The 17,964-nt window shown below is 30.7% G+C and overlaps 2 protein-coding genes and 1 pseudogene across 5 annotated transcripts; 1 reads left to right on the top strand and 2 right to left on the bottom strand.

The window, feature by feature from the left end:
- The first annotated feature begins 2,727 nt into the window (after window positions 1–2,727).
- Window positions 2,728–8,206, top strand: LOC110609733 (probable LRR receptor-like serine/threonine-protein kinase At1g63430). 2 transcript variants are annotated; one of them, XR_006349947.1, is made up of 13 exons: window positions 2,728–3,290; window positions 3,758–3,896; window positions 4,035–4,106; window positions 4,202–4,345; window positions 4,434–4,583; window positions 5,310–5,426; window positions 5,501–5,565; window positions 6,153–6,407; window positions 6,505–6,710; window positions 6,816–6,948; window positions 7,034–7,191; window positions 7,414–7,658; window positions 7,742–8,206. XR_006349947.1 is itself a non-coding variant. In XM_021749515.2 (13 exons), exons 1-13 carry the CDS (start codon window positions 3,206–3,208, stop codon window positions 7,985–7,987), a joined length of 1,986 nt encoding a protein of 661 aa, XP_021605207.2. In that variant the 5' UTR covers window positions 2,730–3,205; the 3' UTR covers window positions 7,988–8,206. The 2 variants fall into 2 exon arrangements, 1 of the variants encoding a protein (XP_021605207.2); XM_021749515.2 differs by having other exon boundaries at window positions 2,730–3,290; window positions 7,443–7,658.
- Window positions 8,207–8,275: 69 nt separating this feature from the next.
- Window positions 8,276–11,975, bottom strand: LOC110610076 (annotated as a pseudogene).
- On the bottom strand, window positions 11,874–16,189 carry LOC110608698 (serine racemase). 3 transcript variants are annotated; one of them, XM_043953908.1, is made up of 8 exons: window positions 16,002–16,189; window positions 14,978–15,188; window positions 14,755–14,883; window positions 14,420–14,650; window positions 14,048–14,121; window positions 13,763–13,949; window positions 13,370–13,572; window positions 11,874–12,036 (listed from the first exon to the last, which is right to left on the bottom strand). In XM_043953908.1, exons 2-8 carry the CDS (start codon window positions 15,151–15,153, stop codon window positions 12,020–12,022), a joined length of 1,017 nt encoding a protein of 338 aa, XP_043809843.1. In that variant the 5' UTR covers window positions 15,154–15,188; window positions 16,002–16,189; the 3' UTR covers window positions 11,874–12,019. The 3 variants fall into 3 exon arrangements, with proteins under 3 accessions (XP_043809843.1, XP_021603666.1, XP_021603667.1); XM_021747974.2 differs by lacking the exon at window positions 11,874–12,036 and having other exon boundaries at window positions 12,901–13,572; window positions 16,002–16,188; XM_021747975.2 differs by lacking the exon at window positions 11,874–12,036 and having other exon boundaries at window positions 12,901–13,572; window positions 14,755–14,841; window positions 16,002–16,187.
- Window positions 16,190–17,964: the final 1,775 nt, after the last annotated feature.

The following is a 17,964-nucleotide window of genomic DNA, read 5'->3' as shown; positions in this document are numbered from 1 at the left end:
TAATTTATAAAAAAAAATTAAAAAATTAATGTATTTATGAAATTATTAACGTAATATTTACATTCTGATAATTTTTATTATTGAAGTAAAAAAATAAAATATTTGCGTTGCAGAAACTCGATGGATCAGAAAGAGAGATAGACCGTAGCAGTCGGAACGGAACGATTTTGACTCCATCATGTCGTGATATTTTGAAGATAGAATAACAAAATACCGTATCGTGGTACATAATAATGACAATAATTAAGCGGGTGATTCTAACGTGCACTTGGAACGCGGAACATGATTGCGCAAATACCGCTTTAGGGCCCATTAGTTGCTTATAGCTAATGCTGACATCATTAACTTAAACTTACTACCAAAAATAGCAAATTTAATTTACAGTTTATTTCAAATAAATTATTCAACAATATAATATTGTTAATTGCCTTTCGTTTACTCCTCCCCTTAAATTTTAAATGCATTTTAAGGCTTTTTATACGAACATCAAGTAAATAATTCAATTATTAGAAAAAATTTTTATTTAGTAAAAATTTATTAATTAATTTTTTATTTTAAAAAATATATTAAAATATTTTTAAAATTTTTAAAAATATACTAATTAATTCATCCATAAATTAAATATTTTACTATTTAATTTATATATTTTAAAAAATTTATTAATTGTTCACTTAATTTTATAAAAAATTTATTAATTAATTTTTTTATATTAAAAATAATTTAAATTTTTTTATAATATTTAACAATTAAAATTAAAAAAGACTAACTAGTGTTTTAATATATATTTTAAAATAAAAAATTAATTAATAAATTTTTCATAGAAATAAAATAATAAATTTTTTAATTAATTAAATTACATTATATGGGTGACAAAATATAAAATAAAAATTTCCATGTTTTAGATTGGATTTTTTTTTGACTTCTCAAAAAAAAAATGTCTCAATTCAAAATATTTAATTAATTAAAGTATTCTTATATATTAATATTTATATAAAATGGTGGTCAGAAATGTAGAAAAGTAAAAGATAAATAGATTGTTAATCTAATAATAAAAATAATTTTTTTTTTTTGAACTGAAGATCCTAAATGTCTTTAATAATAAAAGGGAATGCCTACTTATACTACATAATCACTGAGGTCAGACAGAAATTATACATGTTAAATTATTTTTTATATTTATAAAGTTGAAAAAATATATAAATAATGTGAAATAATTATATGAAAGTAAAATTCCTTAAGACTCTTTCTTAGAAATTTTTATTTTTAGGAAAATAACGATTAAAACATTATTTTTAAATATTTTAAACGTTTTCTATATTTTTATTTTATATTTTTCCTTCTTTATTGTGAAGATTGTGAAGATTTTTTTTTATTTAGAAAACTTAATTATTAAGATGTAATCGAAATTGACCCAAATAAGTTTTAGACTTAATTTCATATTATTTATTATATATTACTCTGATTTTCATATTTTAACGATATAAAATATTTTATTTTCTCTTATTCAATTTTTCGATATTTTTGTCGTCATTTTATAATGCTGAATTAAGTAGAATTGCTAACTCATTATCATACCTTCAGATATTATAGTTCGCTAGTATCTCGAGCGATGGTTTCACCTCATTTTGCAATAATTTCTTCCTTTCAGACCCATTAGTTTTATTCAATTTTTCTGATTCAAGATCACTCTAATACCAATCATAATAGTCCGATTTAAATAATTTTTAAATATATTTTCTGTTATCTAAATTATTTAATAATTCTATATTAACTATTATATATAATTATAATTTTCATATTTTAATGAGGTAGGACATTTTAATTTATTTATTAGGAGTTTTTTATTTTTTAATGGGCCTAGCGAATAAAATAAAATTCAAAAAAAAATAAAAAAAATAAAAGATTTTCACGGATGAAGAAAAAGAAGATCCCAATTTTAAAGTAATTTAAATTTTAAAAATTTGATCACTGCTTATCCATTATTTAGGGTTTACATTTAAATAATTATCTCTGATCATTTTTTAAATAGGAAGTTAGAAGTGTGATAATTTAAATATGAACTTATCAACATTGAATCACTGAATCAAATTAGATAAACATTTTAATTATTATTAATTTATTTCATATATAGTGTATATAAAATTTGATATAAATTGAAATTTTCATATTAAATATAAATAATAAAATTAATCTATTATATTTATTTACAGTATGATCTTTAATATAAAATATTCAATTTTAAAATAATTGAATTTAAATTTGTATATAAAGCGAAATCAACTTGCACTTTAATAGATAGCTTAAAAATCTGAACAGAAATATTGATTTCATTTCAAGCTTTTAAAATTTTAATTTTTTTTTTCTCAAAGAGATTATAATAATTTTAATCAATATACCAAACCATTTCGATTGTGCACCGTCCATCCGAAATAGGATAATTTCTCGTCAGACGAGATAAGCATGCTCTTCTCCGATGATAAGTCCTCTCTCTGTTAATGCAATCATTAGCAGTAAACATCAAAACTTCCGCTTTTTTTTTTAAGTTTCTTTTATGATTATTTTATTATTAAATGAAGTTATTTTTTTTTCAAATAATTTTGATGAAAACAAAAATTATTGCTTCAAAAAAATAATCTATAATAAATAAAATAACTAATTTTTAATATTAAAAAATAAAAAGAAAAAGGAACCGCCATCTTTAACATCAGTGAACAGAACAACATTCCTGTTGTCAATTTTATTTTTTAGCCAGTAAAGTAGTAAGAAAACCTCTCTTTGAATCTAAGTTTCCTTCACAGCTGGATTGATTCCTTTAACATTCACTGTTCTACATTTCCTCTTTAATCATCATTAAACTCAGTTTACTTTTGTGGGTAGTTGCCAAATCTTGGATTTTATACTCAATACTATTGTTTCAAGATAATCAAACTAAACTATTTCTGGAGATTACAGTATCTAAAGCCTACGCCTTTGAGTTCTACTGATTCCATTTCCTTGTTAAAGCTTATCTTTCCCAGCTACAAGATTCTTTTTTTTTTTTTTTTCCTTTTCTCTCCTTTCTATCCTTTTCCCCCTATTTCTTGTGTTAATTTCTTTGTTGGGTCCTGGCTGCTGGGTTAATGAGTTCTTCTGGTGGGTCTTCTTTGTTGTTCTGAACGAAAGGCAGTGATAATTAGAGTGTGTGTGGAGATTTCTTGCTAAGAAAATGAAGTCACACACTTCACTGCAATTTCTCTTTGTGATTTATCTGGTTATTTCTGTGACCTGTGAGTCATTTCCGAAAGATGAAGGTATGGATTGTTTCCTCAGTTCTCAGATCTTGCTCCTTTATGTTTTTACAGAGCTGTGTGGTTGCTGATAAAATACGGGATAATGTTAAAAACTAGGATTCTTAATCTTGCTGTTTTGGATTTCTTTCAAGGATAAACTCTTCTCAAACAAGTTTAACAAGTGAGACTAGGCTAAATTGACTGTTGCTAGATTTAGTGTGTAATCAAATGTCAAGTCTCAAGATTTAAATTTACCTCAATTCTAGTCGTTTTCCTTCCTTGTCCTTGGTGAATGAACATACTCGATAGGGGTGCTGAAGTTTTGTGATCTGAATTCAAATGTTCAAAGCAATGCGATTGAGCTAGGAGTTACCATTTGGGAAAATTCTACATTTTGGTGTCCAGTTGCTGCCTCGTCTTGTTTCTTGTTTTCTTCCCCCCCCCCCCCCCCCCCCTCTTTACTGAACATGCTAGTGGAAATTATGCAGTTTGGGCACTAATAACGTTCAAAGAAGCTATATTTGAAGACCCAATTCTGGTTATGTCCAATTGGAACGCCATAGATGCAGATCCCTGTGAATGGCCTGGTGTTTCTTGTTCTGTTGCTCGTGACCATGTTGTGAAGATGTAAGATATGGTCATCAATTTTTTAGGTTCAGGATTCAGTAGGTTTCAGACTTGTGATATCTTATAGTTAGATCCAAATGTGAAGTATGTTGGTGCATTTGTAAATAAATGATTTCTACTTTTTCATTTGTTCTGCAGAAACATAACTCAGTCTGCTATCAAGGGATTTCTTCCCCCGGAGTTGGGTCGGATTACACACTTGCAAGAACTGTATGTTTCTTCTCGCACATGATTCTGAATGTGTGCTACATTTTAGTTTTATGCAATGCATTCGAACTGTGCTTTCTTGTGTTTGATGTTTGTAGAATCTTGCATGGTAATAAGCTGATTGGTTCTATCCCGAAAGAGCTGGGCATGTTGAAGTACCTCGAGGTTTTGGATTTGGGAGTGAATCAACTAACTGGTCCTATTCCTCCAGAAATAGCTAATCTGAGCAGTGTTATGAGAATGTATTATTTATTTATTCTTTTTAGTTCTAGTGAATGGACTTTAATGGCTTGGCTTTTTCTTACTTTCCAATTTACTTTACTGTTGTAGAAACCTTCAGTCCAATGGGTTAACAGGGCATTTGCCCCCTGAACTTGGCAATTTGAAGCACCTTGAGGAACTTCGGCTGGATCGTAATAAACTTCAAGGAACTGTTCCTGCAGGCGGCAATTCAGATTTCCCATCTAATGTACACGGCAAGTAAGTAGAATATTCCTGTGTTGGAAGCCAGTTCAGCAGTTATATTAAGCAAAATTAGTTGCTTATGTTTACTCAGCGAATGATTTTCATGTGATCTCTCATATTGTAAATGAAAATGAGAAATCGTATTCTGATATATGCAAGTAGACTGACAAGAATAGTTGATGATCAGACAATGTGTGCATTGCATAACTTGCTACCTTCTGAAAACATTTTAACTCTTTTAGCAACATATGTAGTGCAGTAAGTCACACTGGTGGTCTGGCAATGATGTGAATCTGTCACTTTGAATAAATCCTCTCTATCCTCTCATGGCATATATTGCCTTTTTCATTGGATGAAGTGCCAAAAATTATCAGGAATGTGAAAAATAAAAAAAAAAGTAGTAGAGAAGAGGATAGAGAGGTTATTGGCATTAACTTCCAAGGAGTTACATTTTTTCTTTTCATTTCTTCCTTTCTTTACGAGTGGCAACTGCTGCTAATCTTTCTTGGATATTCTTACTGGATATGGAAGCTGCCCACCATCAGAAAATGGGGAACCTTTTATTAAGGAATGACAGCATTATTAGAATTATTTGTTTTCCAGGGATGTGCCTATATATATAATTAATCAACTTGAAAACAGTATCACACTAGAAATTAAAATGGAACATAATGTTACATCAAACTCTGCAATGGTTTTGATTTTGTTAAATTTGTTTTACGTGTTTCACATATGCTTTAGGTATGCATCAAGCACAAATTCAACTGGCTTGTGTCGGGCAACTCAGTTGAAAGTAGCAGATTTGTCATACAACTTTTTTGTTGGGAGTATACCTAAGTGCTTGAAGTATCTTCCAAAGTAAGTTTCTTGCTTTCTCTTGCTGGTTTTATTTGTTCTTTAAACTCACATTTTCTTTGATTTATGTCATGCAGCACAAGCTTTCAAGGGAACTGCCTCCAAAGTAAAGATCTTAAACAGCGTTCATTTGCTCAATGTGGTGTGTATAACAAGATACTCTTCCTGAACTTTGTTCCTCGTACTTCTGAACTGTGGAATAGATTAAACTAATTCTAAGTATTTCAGTGAACAGTAATCATCAAAAGAGTAATTGTATATGCATGAGCATGTGGCTGTCTATTGATAAGTAGACTTCATCTGACCAGATATGTAAAAATTGCCATTCGATAGGATCTCAATACCTTCATTCATGCTGAATTCTAAGTGCCTTGTCCTATAGACTGACTCTTTAAGCTCTATCCAGAATAAGTATGAGATTTCAAGATATTTGAGGCATTCCCTTGTAGCTTACCAATATTTACCTTTCTCTTAAAGTTCTCATGCTTCGAAAAAACGAACTCCTTATTTGGTCTGTATTAATCAGGGGCAATTTTGAAAGTTATATACAAATTGCTCGAGGCCTTACAACTCCCATTAATTGTGTTATGGTCAATATGATCCTCAATTTAGAGTAATTTGAAGTGTAGGACCTTATATCAAAAGCAAACTGCGCATGGCAATAACAATGGTGCTCTGTGGTGGTATTACCAACCATAGTAGTTGAAAGTGATGAGGTTTGTTTTGTAGGTGGTGCACCACCTGCCAAAACCCATCAAGCATTCAACCCTAAGCACCAGCCTTCTGAAGATGTAGCCAAGCAACATCAGGAGGCATCAAAACCAGCCTGGCTTTTGGCTTTGGAAATTGTAACAGGAACCATGGTGGGATTACTTTTCCTTGTTGCTGTTCTAACTGCTTTCCAGAGATGCAATAACAAATCTTCTATCATAATCCCATGGAAGAAATCAGCAAGCCAGAATGACTATACAGCAGTGTACATAGGTTTGCTTCTTGCTAGCAAATCCATTCCCTGTCTCTTCTTTATTACAACTTCAACAGCATTTATTACATTTATTTTAAATGTGTTGGTTTTGCACAGATTCTGAGCTATTGAAAGATGTAGTAAGATTCAGCAGACAAGACCTTGAAGTTGCCTGTGAAGACTTCAGCAACATTATTGGTTCTTCTCCAGACAGTCTGGTCTACAAGGGAACAATGAAAGGTGGGCCTGAGATTGCTGTTATATCCCTCTGCATTAAAGAAGAACACTGGACAGGCTATCTTGAGCTCTATTTCCAGAAAGAGGTAAATGATTATTATTTATTAGCGTATGAATGCATCAAAAGGAACTAAATTTAGATTTTTGAGACTGCACTGTTCTAAAAGTTCTTGTTATATATTGCTATTCAGGTGGCAGATTTGGCAAGATTAAATCATGAGAATACGGGAAGATTACTTGGCTATTGTAGAGAGAGCACTCCATTTACACGGATGCTGGTTTTTGAATACGCATCAAATGGGACATTGTATGAGCACTTACATTGTAAGTGAAGTTTCTTCATTGGGACATTTGTTTTAGGATGTTTTATTAGTTCAAACCTAAGCAATCAACCTGACTGCACACTCAGATGGAGAAGGATGCCAGTTATCTTGGACACGACGAATGAAAATTGTAATAGGCATTGCTCGTGGTCTCAAATATCTTCACACAGAGCTTGATCAGCCATTTACCATATCTGAGCTAAATTCTAGTTCTGTATATCTCACTGAAGATTTTTCTCCCAAGGTACACCCAATGCCTTATTTCATTGTTTTGCTACGCTATAATTTAATATTTTGAACCTATCATATCTTTATACTCCCATTTCCATGAAGAGTGTTAGAAATCAGGACCGTGATAAGAATTAAGCCACTAACTCTAGCAGTGACCTTTTGTGTAATGAACTATGTTTTTATTACGCGAAAACTGATGTAATAGTAAACTGTTTATTTCCTTGTCAAAGTTCAGATTCAAAATCTTTTCACCGTCTGTTACAGCTGGTTGATTTTGAAAGTTGGAAGAGTATTCTTTCAAGATCAGAAAAGAACTCGGGTTCCATAGGCAGCCAAGGTGCTATTTGTGTACTTCCAAATTCTATGGAGGGACGCCATCTTGATGTCCAAGGCAATGTATATGCGTTTGGCGTGCTTCTACTGGAAATAATCAGCGGGAGACCTCCTTACTGTGAGGACAAAGGATGCTTGGTAGATTGGGTAGGAATCTTTTCTAAGTTCAAACATTTGCCAGAATTTTCCTTACATAAAAACACCAGAAGACTAACTCATCTACTCTGCAGGCCAAGGACTTTCTTGAATTGCCAGAAGTAATGTCTTATGTGGTGGATCCAGAGTTGAAACATTTCACATATGATGACCTCAAAGTTATATGTGAAGTGGTAAGCCTATGCATCCAGCCGGAACCCGCGAAGCGACCATCGATGCAAGAAGTAAGCAGCATGTTGGAAAGCAAAATTGACACGTCTGTGTCCCTTGAGTTGAAGGCATCTTCTTTAGCATGGGCGGAGCTTGCACTGTCTTCATGACTTGAGTTGGAGGCATGAGGCTAATACACTGTACATCAGCTATATACTTCTGTAATACTTAATTTTCTTTTATAAGCTTAAGAGTTTTATTTTTGCCCTTGTAAATGTTAGCGTGGTAAAAGAAATAGAGCTTCTTGCATGACTAAGTCTGCTGCCTTATGTATACTATTGAATGATGAGTAAAGTTATTAATCACCAAATATTTGATTTTACTTGTTAGTTAAGGGATTCTGTTCTTTCTTTTTTATCTTCACTAAAATTATTATACAGCAAGCAAAATGTTGATCAAGTCCACAACTTTGCTTTGTATTTGCCATTCTCTTTCCATCTATCCCATGCAAATCCTTGCCACAGGAATACAATAGCTCACCAAAAGGGAAACTAATGAGGGAAAACGAAAGGAAGCATAAGCATGTATGACTTGTTTGCTTGTATGCATTTGCATTACACATGTAACAAGACACCAAAAAGCCACATCAAAATTGTGCTCATCAATGAGCAAACTACATATCACAAATTCTGGTCCCCCGCTGATAATACACAGAAATGTTATGTATTTCTATCAAATTTTATGAACGCTTTCAAAAAATAAACTAAATATATAGAGACAAAACCATTAATGCTTCGGACGGGAGTAGTGATTGTCGTTGGGATTCTCTTTCCAAATGCCTTCCTCATGGGTGGTTGGAAAGCGGCTTTTTTATCAGTATGATGGTTGAAGATGTTGTCCGTAGCAAAGGTATTATCTCTCTGTATCATTTTGAATACATCAGCTTCAGTGTATTTAAAGCAAAAATAACTTTTTAAAATATGTAGATGCAAACAAACAAATCTGCTGATGCAAAAACAGATCAAAATGATGATAGCCAAAAATGAAGGCACCCAACCTCTTTATTTGCTTTCTTCTTCGTCTTGGGATAAAGGAATTTTTGCGGGAGTTTGATCTTCACGCAGAATAAGGTTCTTAGCAATAGCATCACTTCCGCCTTGTGGTAAAGGCAAGGAAAACTGTATGGAACAAAATGTTAATGCATATATGCTCAGAGTCAGACAAGCTTACACAGAAAAAAAGAAAAGAAACAAAGGAGCAGAAAACAAAAAAAAACAGGAGGGCATCCTCCGTGCATATTGCCTAAGCACACATAGAAAGACAAAAATATAAAGTTATGATGGACACCATTCCAAGCAGATTGGCCTTCAACCCAGCATCTTAACGTACTTGTGCTTATCAATAGGAAAAAACTTCCTTGCATCCTATCCATTTAGAAGCATCTTAATGTAATTATGCTTATTGTTTCATCAAGTCCACATTCAGTAATATGATCTAGAAGATGAAACTCCGCTTCGACAACCATAGGACACTTGTGACTTTCCCTTGAACAAACATCATAATCAAGTAAAAGTAACAGACGACGCAAAACACAATATGAGCACAAACACTAAAGTCCTTCCATTTGTTCATTGGGTTCTTCCAATATTTAAAATTAGGAGTACACTTACTTTTGTACCACGAAGAGTGATCCGTGGTCGACGGTCTGCAAGAACAATTCCATTCTCTCCAACTGTAACGGCTACCTTTCTTAAAGTGCCACAATTTCCACATTTGGGACAGAAAATTCTCCCAATTTCAGCAGTCATAATCACGGATGGCATTTTAATATCCACCTGCAAATACGAGCATCTTAAAAAATAAACAAAAAGACCATGATTACCTACTCTAGAAGAAAAGAATACGAATCCACTAGCAACAGCAAGCTAATCCTGGACTCACAGCTAACATTATGCACGCTATTGGAGATATATATAGGTGGGACAGAGTGGGTGCCTTGGGACTTGTATTTTAAATTTAATCATGGTCCGGCTGCATGTAGAATGTTATCCTTTCAATCATGCCTTCCCTCTTTCTTCTCTATTTTTCAGCTCATTACTCTCCATCTTTTCCCATTATTAATCACACTCTCTTTTCCAATCCTTTCATCCACTATCATTCAATAATATAAATACACATATACTTTAAATGAGTTTTTTATTTAAAAAATTAAATTTTTATCTATTTTAACACAACTTTCATAAATTACGAAAAAATACATAAAATTTTTGTATTTATCATATTAAATAAAATAAATATTAAAATGTTATTATATTAGAATAAAATATTTATTTTTATTAATTTAAATTATAGTAATTTAATTGTAAAAAACAAAATTTTAAATTTTATTTATAATTAATAAAAATAAAAGTACAAGATATAATTAAAAAAAACAATTTATTAAAAAACTTATTGTATTTATATTTTAATTTTAATTTAATTAATTTAATTTTTATATTTTAATACAACTTTAATCAATTTATAAATTTATAAATTTAATGGTATATATGACAATTTTATTATTTAGCTGGCACGTCTATTATTACCGTCACATTTCTCCAGCTATAATCGCACTATAAAACAAACTTTGATAGAATAAAATGGAAACAAAAGTGCACCTTTGTTGAGATCTTCTGGGGTTGGCTCCATGGAGTCGATGGTGAAGGGAGCAAAAGAGAGGCGGTGGCGAAAGATGCGGTCGCGAATTTAGGTAAAAACTTCAGGACGAGCGGTGGCGAAAGACGAGGTCGCGAATTTAAGTAAAAACTTCAGGGACGGTAACAAACCTGTCGGCCAAGTTATGGAATTTTCTCCGCCCTCGATCACGGCATTAGCATCTACTACAGCCATGGATATGCCCTTAGTAAACTTACAGCTCTTGACGAATAGTTGATTTGCCGCGTCCAGGTTCTGCTTATTTTCAGCTGGCGATTGCTTCTTAACTACGTTGCTTCAATATGAAGATGTTGAAGAGGACAGAGATGATGAGGACTCCATGGCTATGCCTCGCAGAAGCTAGTGACACAACGAATAGGCGTGGACATGATGCCTAGTTGAATATAAAACCTAGCAAAAGTGTAGGAAACGCTGTAGTTTTATAGTGAATCAGAATGAAGAAGCCCTGTTGGCTAATAGTTGCAAAATACAAACCCAATTAAACATGTTTAAAATCACATTTTTTTCTAATTATTATTATTTGAAAATATTTATATGTTCTAATGCATAATTTATATAATAGATATGTTATAATGAGAACTTGTATTTTAAATTTAATCATGGTCCGGCTGCATGTGGAATGTTGATCCTTTCAATCATGCCTTCCCTCTTTCTGCTCTATTTCTCAGCTCCTTACTCTCATCTCTTCCCATTATTAATCACACTCTCTTTTCCCTGCTTATATCCACTATCATTCAATAACATAAATACACATATGCTTTAAATGAGTTTCTTATTAAAAAATTAAATATTTATCTATTTTAACACAATTTTCATAAATTATGAAAAAAATACAGAAAATTTTTATATTTATCATATTAAATAAAATAAATATTAAATTTTTATTATATTAATAATAAAATATTTATTTTTATTAATGTAAATTATAGTAATTTAATTGATTATAACTAAAAATATAAAAGTTTAAATATTCTTTATAATTAATAGTTTATAGAACAATTTTATTATTTAGCTGGCACGTATATTATTACAAATTACAATTACGTTTCCCTCCGCTCAGGTATAATCACACTATAAACCAAAATTAATAGAATAAAAGGGAAACAAAAGTGCACATTCGTTGTTAGGGGTTGGCTCCATGGGGTTGACGGTGAAGGGAATAGAGGAGAAGCGGTGGCGAGAGACGGGGTCGCGAATCTCAGTAAAGACTTGCGGGACGGTAACAAACCTGTAGGTCAAGCTATGGAGTTTTTCTCCGAACTCGGCGTTAGTATTTATTACAGTCATGGATACGCCCTTAGTGGACTTACAACTCTTGATAAATAGTTGATTTGCCGCGGTTTTATCCGTTCTCAACTGTGGCTATTGCTTAATTCTTTGCTCCAAACATGAAAATGTTGAAGAGGGCAAAGACGGTGAGGACTCCATGGCTATGCCTCGCATAAGCTAGTGACACAATAAATAGGTAGGCATGGGCGTGACGCCTGTCATTGAATATAAAACCCTAACAAAAGTAAAAAAAATGCTGTCATTTTATAATGAATCTGAATGAATAAATCATCCTTTGGCTAATCGCAATAAAGTACAAACTCAATTAAACAGGTTGAAAATTACTTTATTATTATTATATTATTATTTAAAAATATGTATATTTTTAATTATTATTATTTGAAAATATTTATATTTCTAATGCATAATTTGTATAATAGATATGTTATAATGATAACTTCTTATTTTAAATTTAATTATAGTCGAGTATGAATTAATATTATTTTCATATATAGAATTAATTTATATTTAAAATATAATAAAATATTATATTTGACATTTTAATTTGATTAAAATTACATTCAATTAGACTAATTAAATTAAAATTTAAACGTTTAAATTAAAACGCAACTATACAATTGAACTTTTTAACCATTTGATCATTAATTTATATAAAATAATAATAATAATATATGTGAAATATCAGCTAAACTATCAAATTCACACATAAAACTATAAAATTTAGAAATTTGCAGATAGATTAATATTGTACCAAAATGTTAATATAAACATTGGACCAATTAAATAAAAATTAAAAAATTAAAATTAAAATGTAAATATACTCAAATGTGAGGCTTTTTGGATCAATTGGTCCTTAAAAAAAAGCTAAAATATTAATTTTTTCTTACTATTAGGCCAAAATAAAAAACATTAACGTATTGTTAGAATCAACAAAGCTAGCAAGAGAAGCATACAGTAAACCCAATTTAGATATCAATTTAACTCCTCAAGTTCTCTTTTGCAAGTGTGATTGTGTCAAATCACCATGGTTACTGAAAACCCATAAACATGTAGAGTTCACTCTCTTAAGGCTGCCATGTCAAAAAGGACGGGACTGAGATCTAGCATTCCCGTAAAATATGGAAGTACATTATAGAAATACATATAAGCAGCTACCACTACTAGTCACCAAAGTACTAACATATAAAAAAATCTACAAAATGCAAACAGTAGAAATGCAAAAAGAAGATACCAGTCGCAAATTACCAGTTTAATCTGATTCTATTATTCACAAAATACCGGTTTAATCTGGTTTAGTCCTACATATCCACTGCCCCAACAGAGGAAATTCTCTTTTCTCTGTGCTTCTTCCAGAATTCTACTTTTGATGAAGGATGTTCCATAATTCAGTAAAAAAGATGTTCTACTTTATTAAAATGATCCTAAAACATTTGTTCTTGATCATTCATTAAATAAGCTTCACGGGACAGCGAGGACTAAATAGACCACTAACTGATTTGATTGTCATCTTCTGAATGAATCCCATAGGACACCAAGATCTACATTACCTCCTGAAAGTATGATGGCTATGTGGCAGCAATCTTTCCACTTGGGGTTTTTCTGGAAACTATCACTTAAAACAGCTGCAAGGCCAATTGCTCCACTAGGTTCTATTGTAACTTTCAGAATCTCAAAACAGAGTTTCATGGCTTCTACAATCTCCTTGTCTTCCACAATTATAACATCATCTACAAAATCCCGAACTACAGGCCTGCCTCATCACAAGGTATGGAGTAAAAAAATCTATGGCAAGTTAAACAAACTAGAAACTTATTAAAAATTGAATAGAAGACAGGAAGAAACCATATCATACAAGTCAGAATGTAAAGAAACTTAAAAAAATAAAAAAGGAAATCAAGCAAGCATTCTCAATTCACGTGTAAGGATGTGGTTGCCTTTACCACGTCAAACTTCCAAGAAAAGCTCGGAGCCCATCAGCAATAGTGTTGGTTTCAGGCAATATTACAATCTCACCAGCTGCTTTAGATAGAGATGCATCATTAGCTCCCCTAGGTTCAGCAGCTAAAACTCGAATACAAGGGTTTATAGCCTTAGCAGCCAATGCCACCCCAGATATTAAACCACCTCCTGTAAGTTATTAAGTAGCTAGATTTAGCAATAAAAACATAGAAAAATCAGGGTAAAATGGGTTAAAAATTAATGGACTAAGGAGTTGTCAAACAGACCACTTATGGGAACTATTATAGTGTCTATTTGAGGGGCTTGTTCCAGAATCTCCAATACTATGGTACCATGTCCACTGCAAATAAAATCAAGCATTGATACAGCAAGCACATTTGTGGTACAATTTCATTTACATAGTTGCATGTACATCATTAAACAAAGAGTTAAATAACTCAAACCTATGGCCAAGAAAGGGAAAAAAAAGGAAAGAAAAAGAAAAAAAGAGAGCCTACAAAATCTATATTGAATGTATCTGGGAAAATCATATGATATAAGCATCTTCATTATAATACTAAGAAACAGTGTCTAGGACATCCTTAAGTACAGAGGGATTACAAATATATTAATATAATAAAAAATAAGAGTCCAACTACCTTATCATGCGCCCATCATTATAAGGATGAACAAGAGCTCCACCAGTTTCTTGCAATACCTTGGTTGCAACACTTTCCCTTGATTGCACTGTAGGCTCACTCAATATAACCTGACCACCGTAACGTTTGACATTCTCCATTTTGCATTTCGGGGCATTCTTTGGTACAACTATGTACGCTGGGATCCCACGTAATTGTGCAGCCAAAGCCAATGCTGCAGCATGGTTGCCACTATTCATGTAGGAGGTAACTTGAAATTAGACATATAACTTGGAGCAAATTCATTGTATGCTACAATATGACATTTGAAAAAATATGGATAACTTGTGGCAAACCTGCTATGTGTTACAACTCCCTTAGCAGCCTGATCATCATCAAGAGAAAATATGGCATTGCAGGCTCCTCTGAATTTGAATGCTCCCCTAGAAGAACATAAGAAAGCAAGGATCTTATGAAAGTTGTAGCTGGAAAGACATGGACGAATACAAAAACCAAATAAGACATGATATATGCTAACATCTAAGACTTTAGCTATTCACCAATTAATTAAATTCTCACCCCTTCTGAAAACATTCACATTTAAAGAATAGCTTCCTCCCAGACATAGCATTCAGAGACTCTGAGGTAAGGACTGGTGTTCTGTGAATAAATGACTTGATGCGCACTTGTGCGTCTCTTATGGAAGAGATATCAGCAGCATACTTCCCTGTGCTTATATGGTTACTCATTTCCATCAATGCAGTGCCAATAAAGGTTAATAATTTTGTTACTGCATAGAGACAAGTAGAACAACTTCAGCCTTTTCCTGACATGTATACAAAATCATTACATGTTTTCATGTTAAGCATGACAATTTTGAATTTTCTTTTACACAGTTTCTTGTCGAACAATTAAAAACAAGTAAATGGGATTTGACATTAAACATACAACAAGAGATTTCAATATCAACTGCAATTTAAACAAATGTCTAACTGCTATTCTACACTGATGGAAACTGTAACTTATGGCAAACACAAACCAGTCTTACTTATTTAGAGTAAGGAGTTCAAAAGTCTAGTTTCAGATGTACACTTGAGGGATAATTTACATAATAGTACAATTTTTATGTTGTAGTATTGTAAAAATGTATCCACATATATATCCACCCAAGAACTCGAGTTTAGAACCTCACATCATTAAATACAAGATAAACTAACTTTCTCATATGATAAAGCACAAATTTTTCTACATTTAGCTGTAGGCATTCCTACTATTAACAGAAAAATAAAAAAATAAAAAAACTCAGCAAAACTTATGGAAGTAATTAAGCCTGGTTATTAATTTCACCAGATATAGTAAAAGAATCCTATCTTAAATATTAATAACATCAACCCAAAAAAAAAAGGAAAAAAAGAAAAAAAAGCATAACCACAACAATAAAGCTCAAATTCCAAAAGAATAGCAGACAATATCTAATGTGGAACCCCAATTCACAGTCATAGAAATTGAAAACGGAAATTAATCATCATAATTAATAAGAAAAGGGGAATAAAAATCAGACTTTAAATTACCAATGGGATAAAGAGTTGATTGCGACACTTACTGTTCAAAAGAGTGTATGAAAAACAAAACCCTAGATATTGGTGTTCCTGGAGTATCAATGAGAGACAGGATATGGAGGAGTTGACCAAGAGTGTCAATCTAGTTCCCTTGCGATACTCCGGCGTTTCTCTTCGAGAAGCAAGAGTGTCAATCTATGCCTGGCCACGGTTCGATCTGATTTGAGAATCGAACCGAAATCTGTCCCATTTTTAAACACAATTTCAATGGTTACGGTTACTATTTTCTACTATTTCAGTTTTTTTCTGGTAATATCTACTATTTCAGTTTTAGCTAAGTTTAAATTTTAAACTATCCACCGGTTTTGATTTAAAAAAAAAATTGAAATTCATAGATAAAATTAAATAAAAAAATAAACATAAATATTAAATAGTATTGAACTAATAATTGAATAAATAAGTAAATTATGTAAAAGGTGAATATGTGCATAATATATAATATAAAATAATATTATATTCAAATGAAAATAATATTTTTTATAAATAAAAAATAAATTTTAAATTAATTATTTAATGATTAACTTGTCTATTTATAATTTTTAATTTTAAGAAAAATTAGAAATTAAATATTATTTTTATATTTTTAAGGGTTTAATTATTATAAAAGGAAAAATTAATTAATGGTGTAACAATCAATAGTGTTTAATGACATGATAATATGAAAACTCAAATAAAATTATATAAATATCAATAATTATATTTTATATCAAATAATAAACTTATTATTTATTTATAAATAAACAAATTTTAAAAATATAATCAACATAATTTTTATTATTAATTATAATTCTTTATATTTATACATTGATAACTTAAAAAATATTATTGATAAATATGAGAAATATAACTTAATATGATATATTATTTAAAATTTTAAATATATAAATAAATAATTTCAATTAAAATATAAAAGATTTTATATTAATATTTGTTAAGTTTTGTTACTCTGATCTCCCGAGATGAACATTTAACCTTAAGAGTGAGTAAATGTTAAGGAAGTTAAAAATTTACTGTGAATAATTTTTTTTTAGAATATAAAAGTTTTTTTAAAAGTAATTTAAAAATTAGAACAAATAAATTTTTTCTTTAAAATTAATATAAATAAAATTTATTTAAAATTCAATTGAATCTCACAAAAATTCAGTCTGCCCTCCTTACATTACAATTTAAATTCAAAAAGGTTCTATATAATACTTGTTAAGTGGGTTAGATTTAATATAAAAAATAACATTTATATATACGTATAAATAAAAATAATTAATAGAGTTTATAGTATTGTATAAACGCTGCTCTACAATAGTATTATCTATTTTTATCATACAGTCTCATTCATACGGACGATTCAGTATATGCATCAAGCGATTATTTAATTTTTTTTCGGTATAAGGCTGTGAAGTAGTTGGGCATACTCCCCTATTTCTTGTTTTGTCACCGAGCTTAATTCTTTTCTAATGAATTTAATTCTAGAATTAGTCCGGTCTGATTGAATTCTGAAATGGATGGCGTGACGGTAGATAGGACTGTTCAAGTATACTGGACTGTGGACTGATTTCCTTTTTCAGAATCCGGTCTCAATCCAAATATGAGAAATCCGATATTAATATTTAATATAAAAATATTAATTTATTAATAAATAAAAAGCTTTTTGATTTTTTCATATAATAATTTATAAAATGTACAGTTTTTTTTTAAAAATTTTTTATACCAAAAATTAATTGCTTAATAAAATCATATCATGATATTATTTTCTTATTTAATCTATTTTTTATGAGATAAAGATTTTATTAAGCACTAATTTTTTATATTAGTGTTGCATATAGTTTTTATTTTTTATTTTAATTATATAGATAACAAATAAATTATAGATAATACTTATAATTCTCAATGAAATAAATACCCTTAAATTTTTATTAGTTTCATATTTTAAATTCTTTAATAATTTTTTAT

The sequence above is a fragment of the Manihot esculenta genome, chromosome 2, assembly GCF_001659605.2.
Source record: "Manihot esculenta cultivar AM560-2 chromosome 2, M.esculenta_v8, whole genome shotgun sequence".
NCBI classification, from domain to species: Eukaryota; Viridiplantae; Streptophyta; class Magnoliopsida; order Malpighiales; family Euphorbiaceae; genus Manihot; species Manihot esculenta.
Note: the sequence above shows the minus strand (reverse complement) of the source record. Positions and strands in the feature narration are given on the sequence as shown.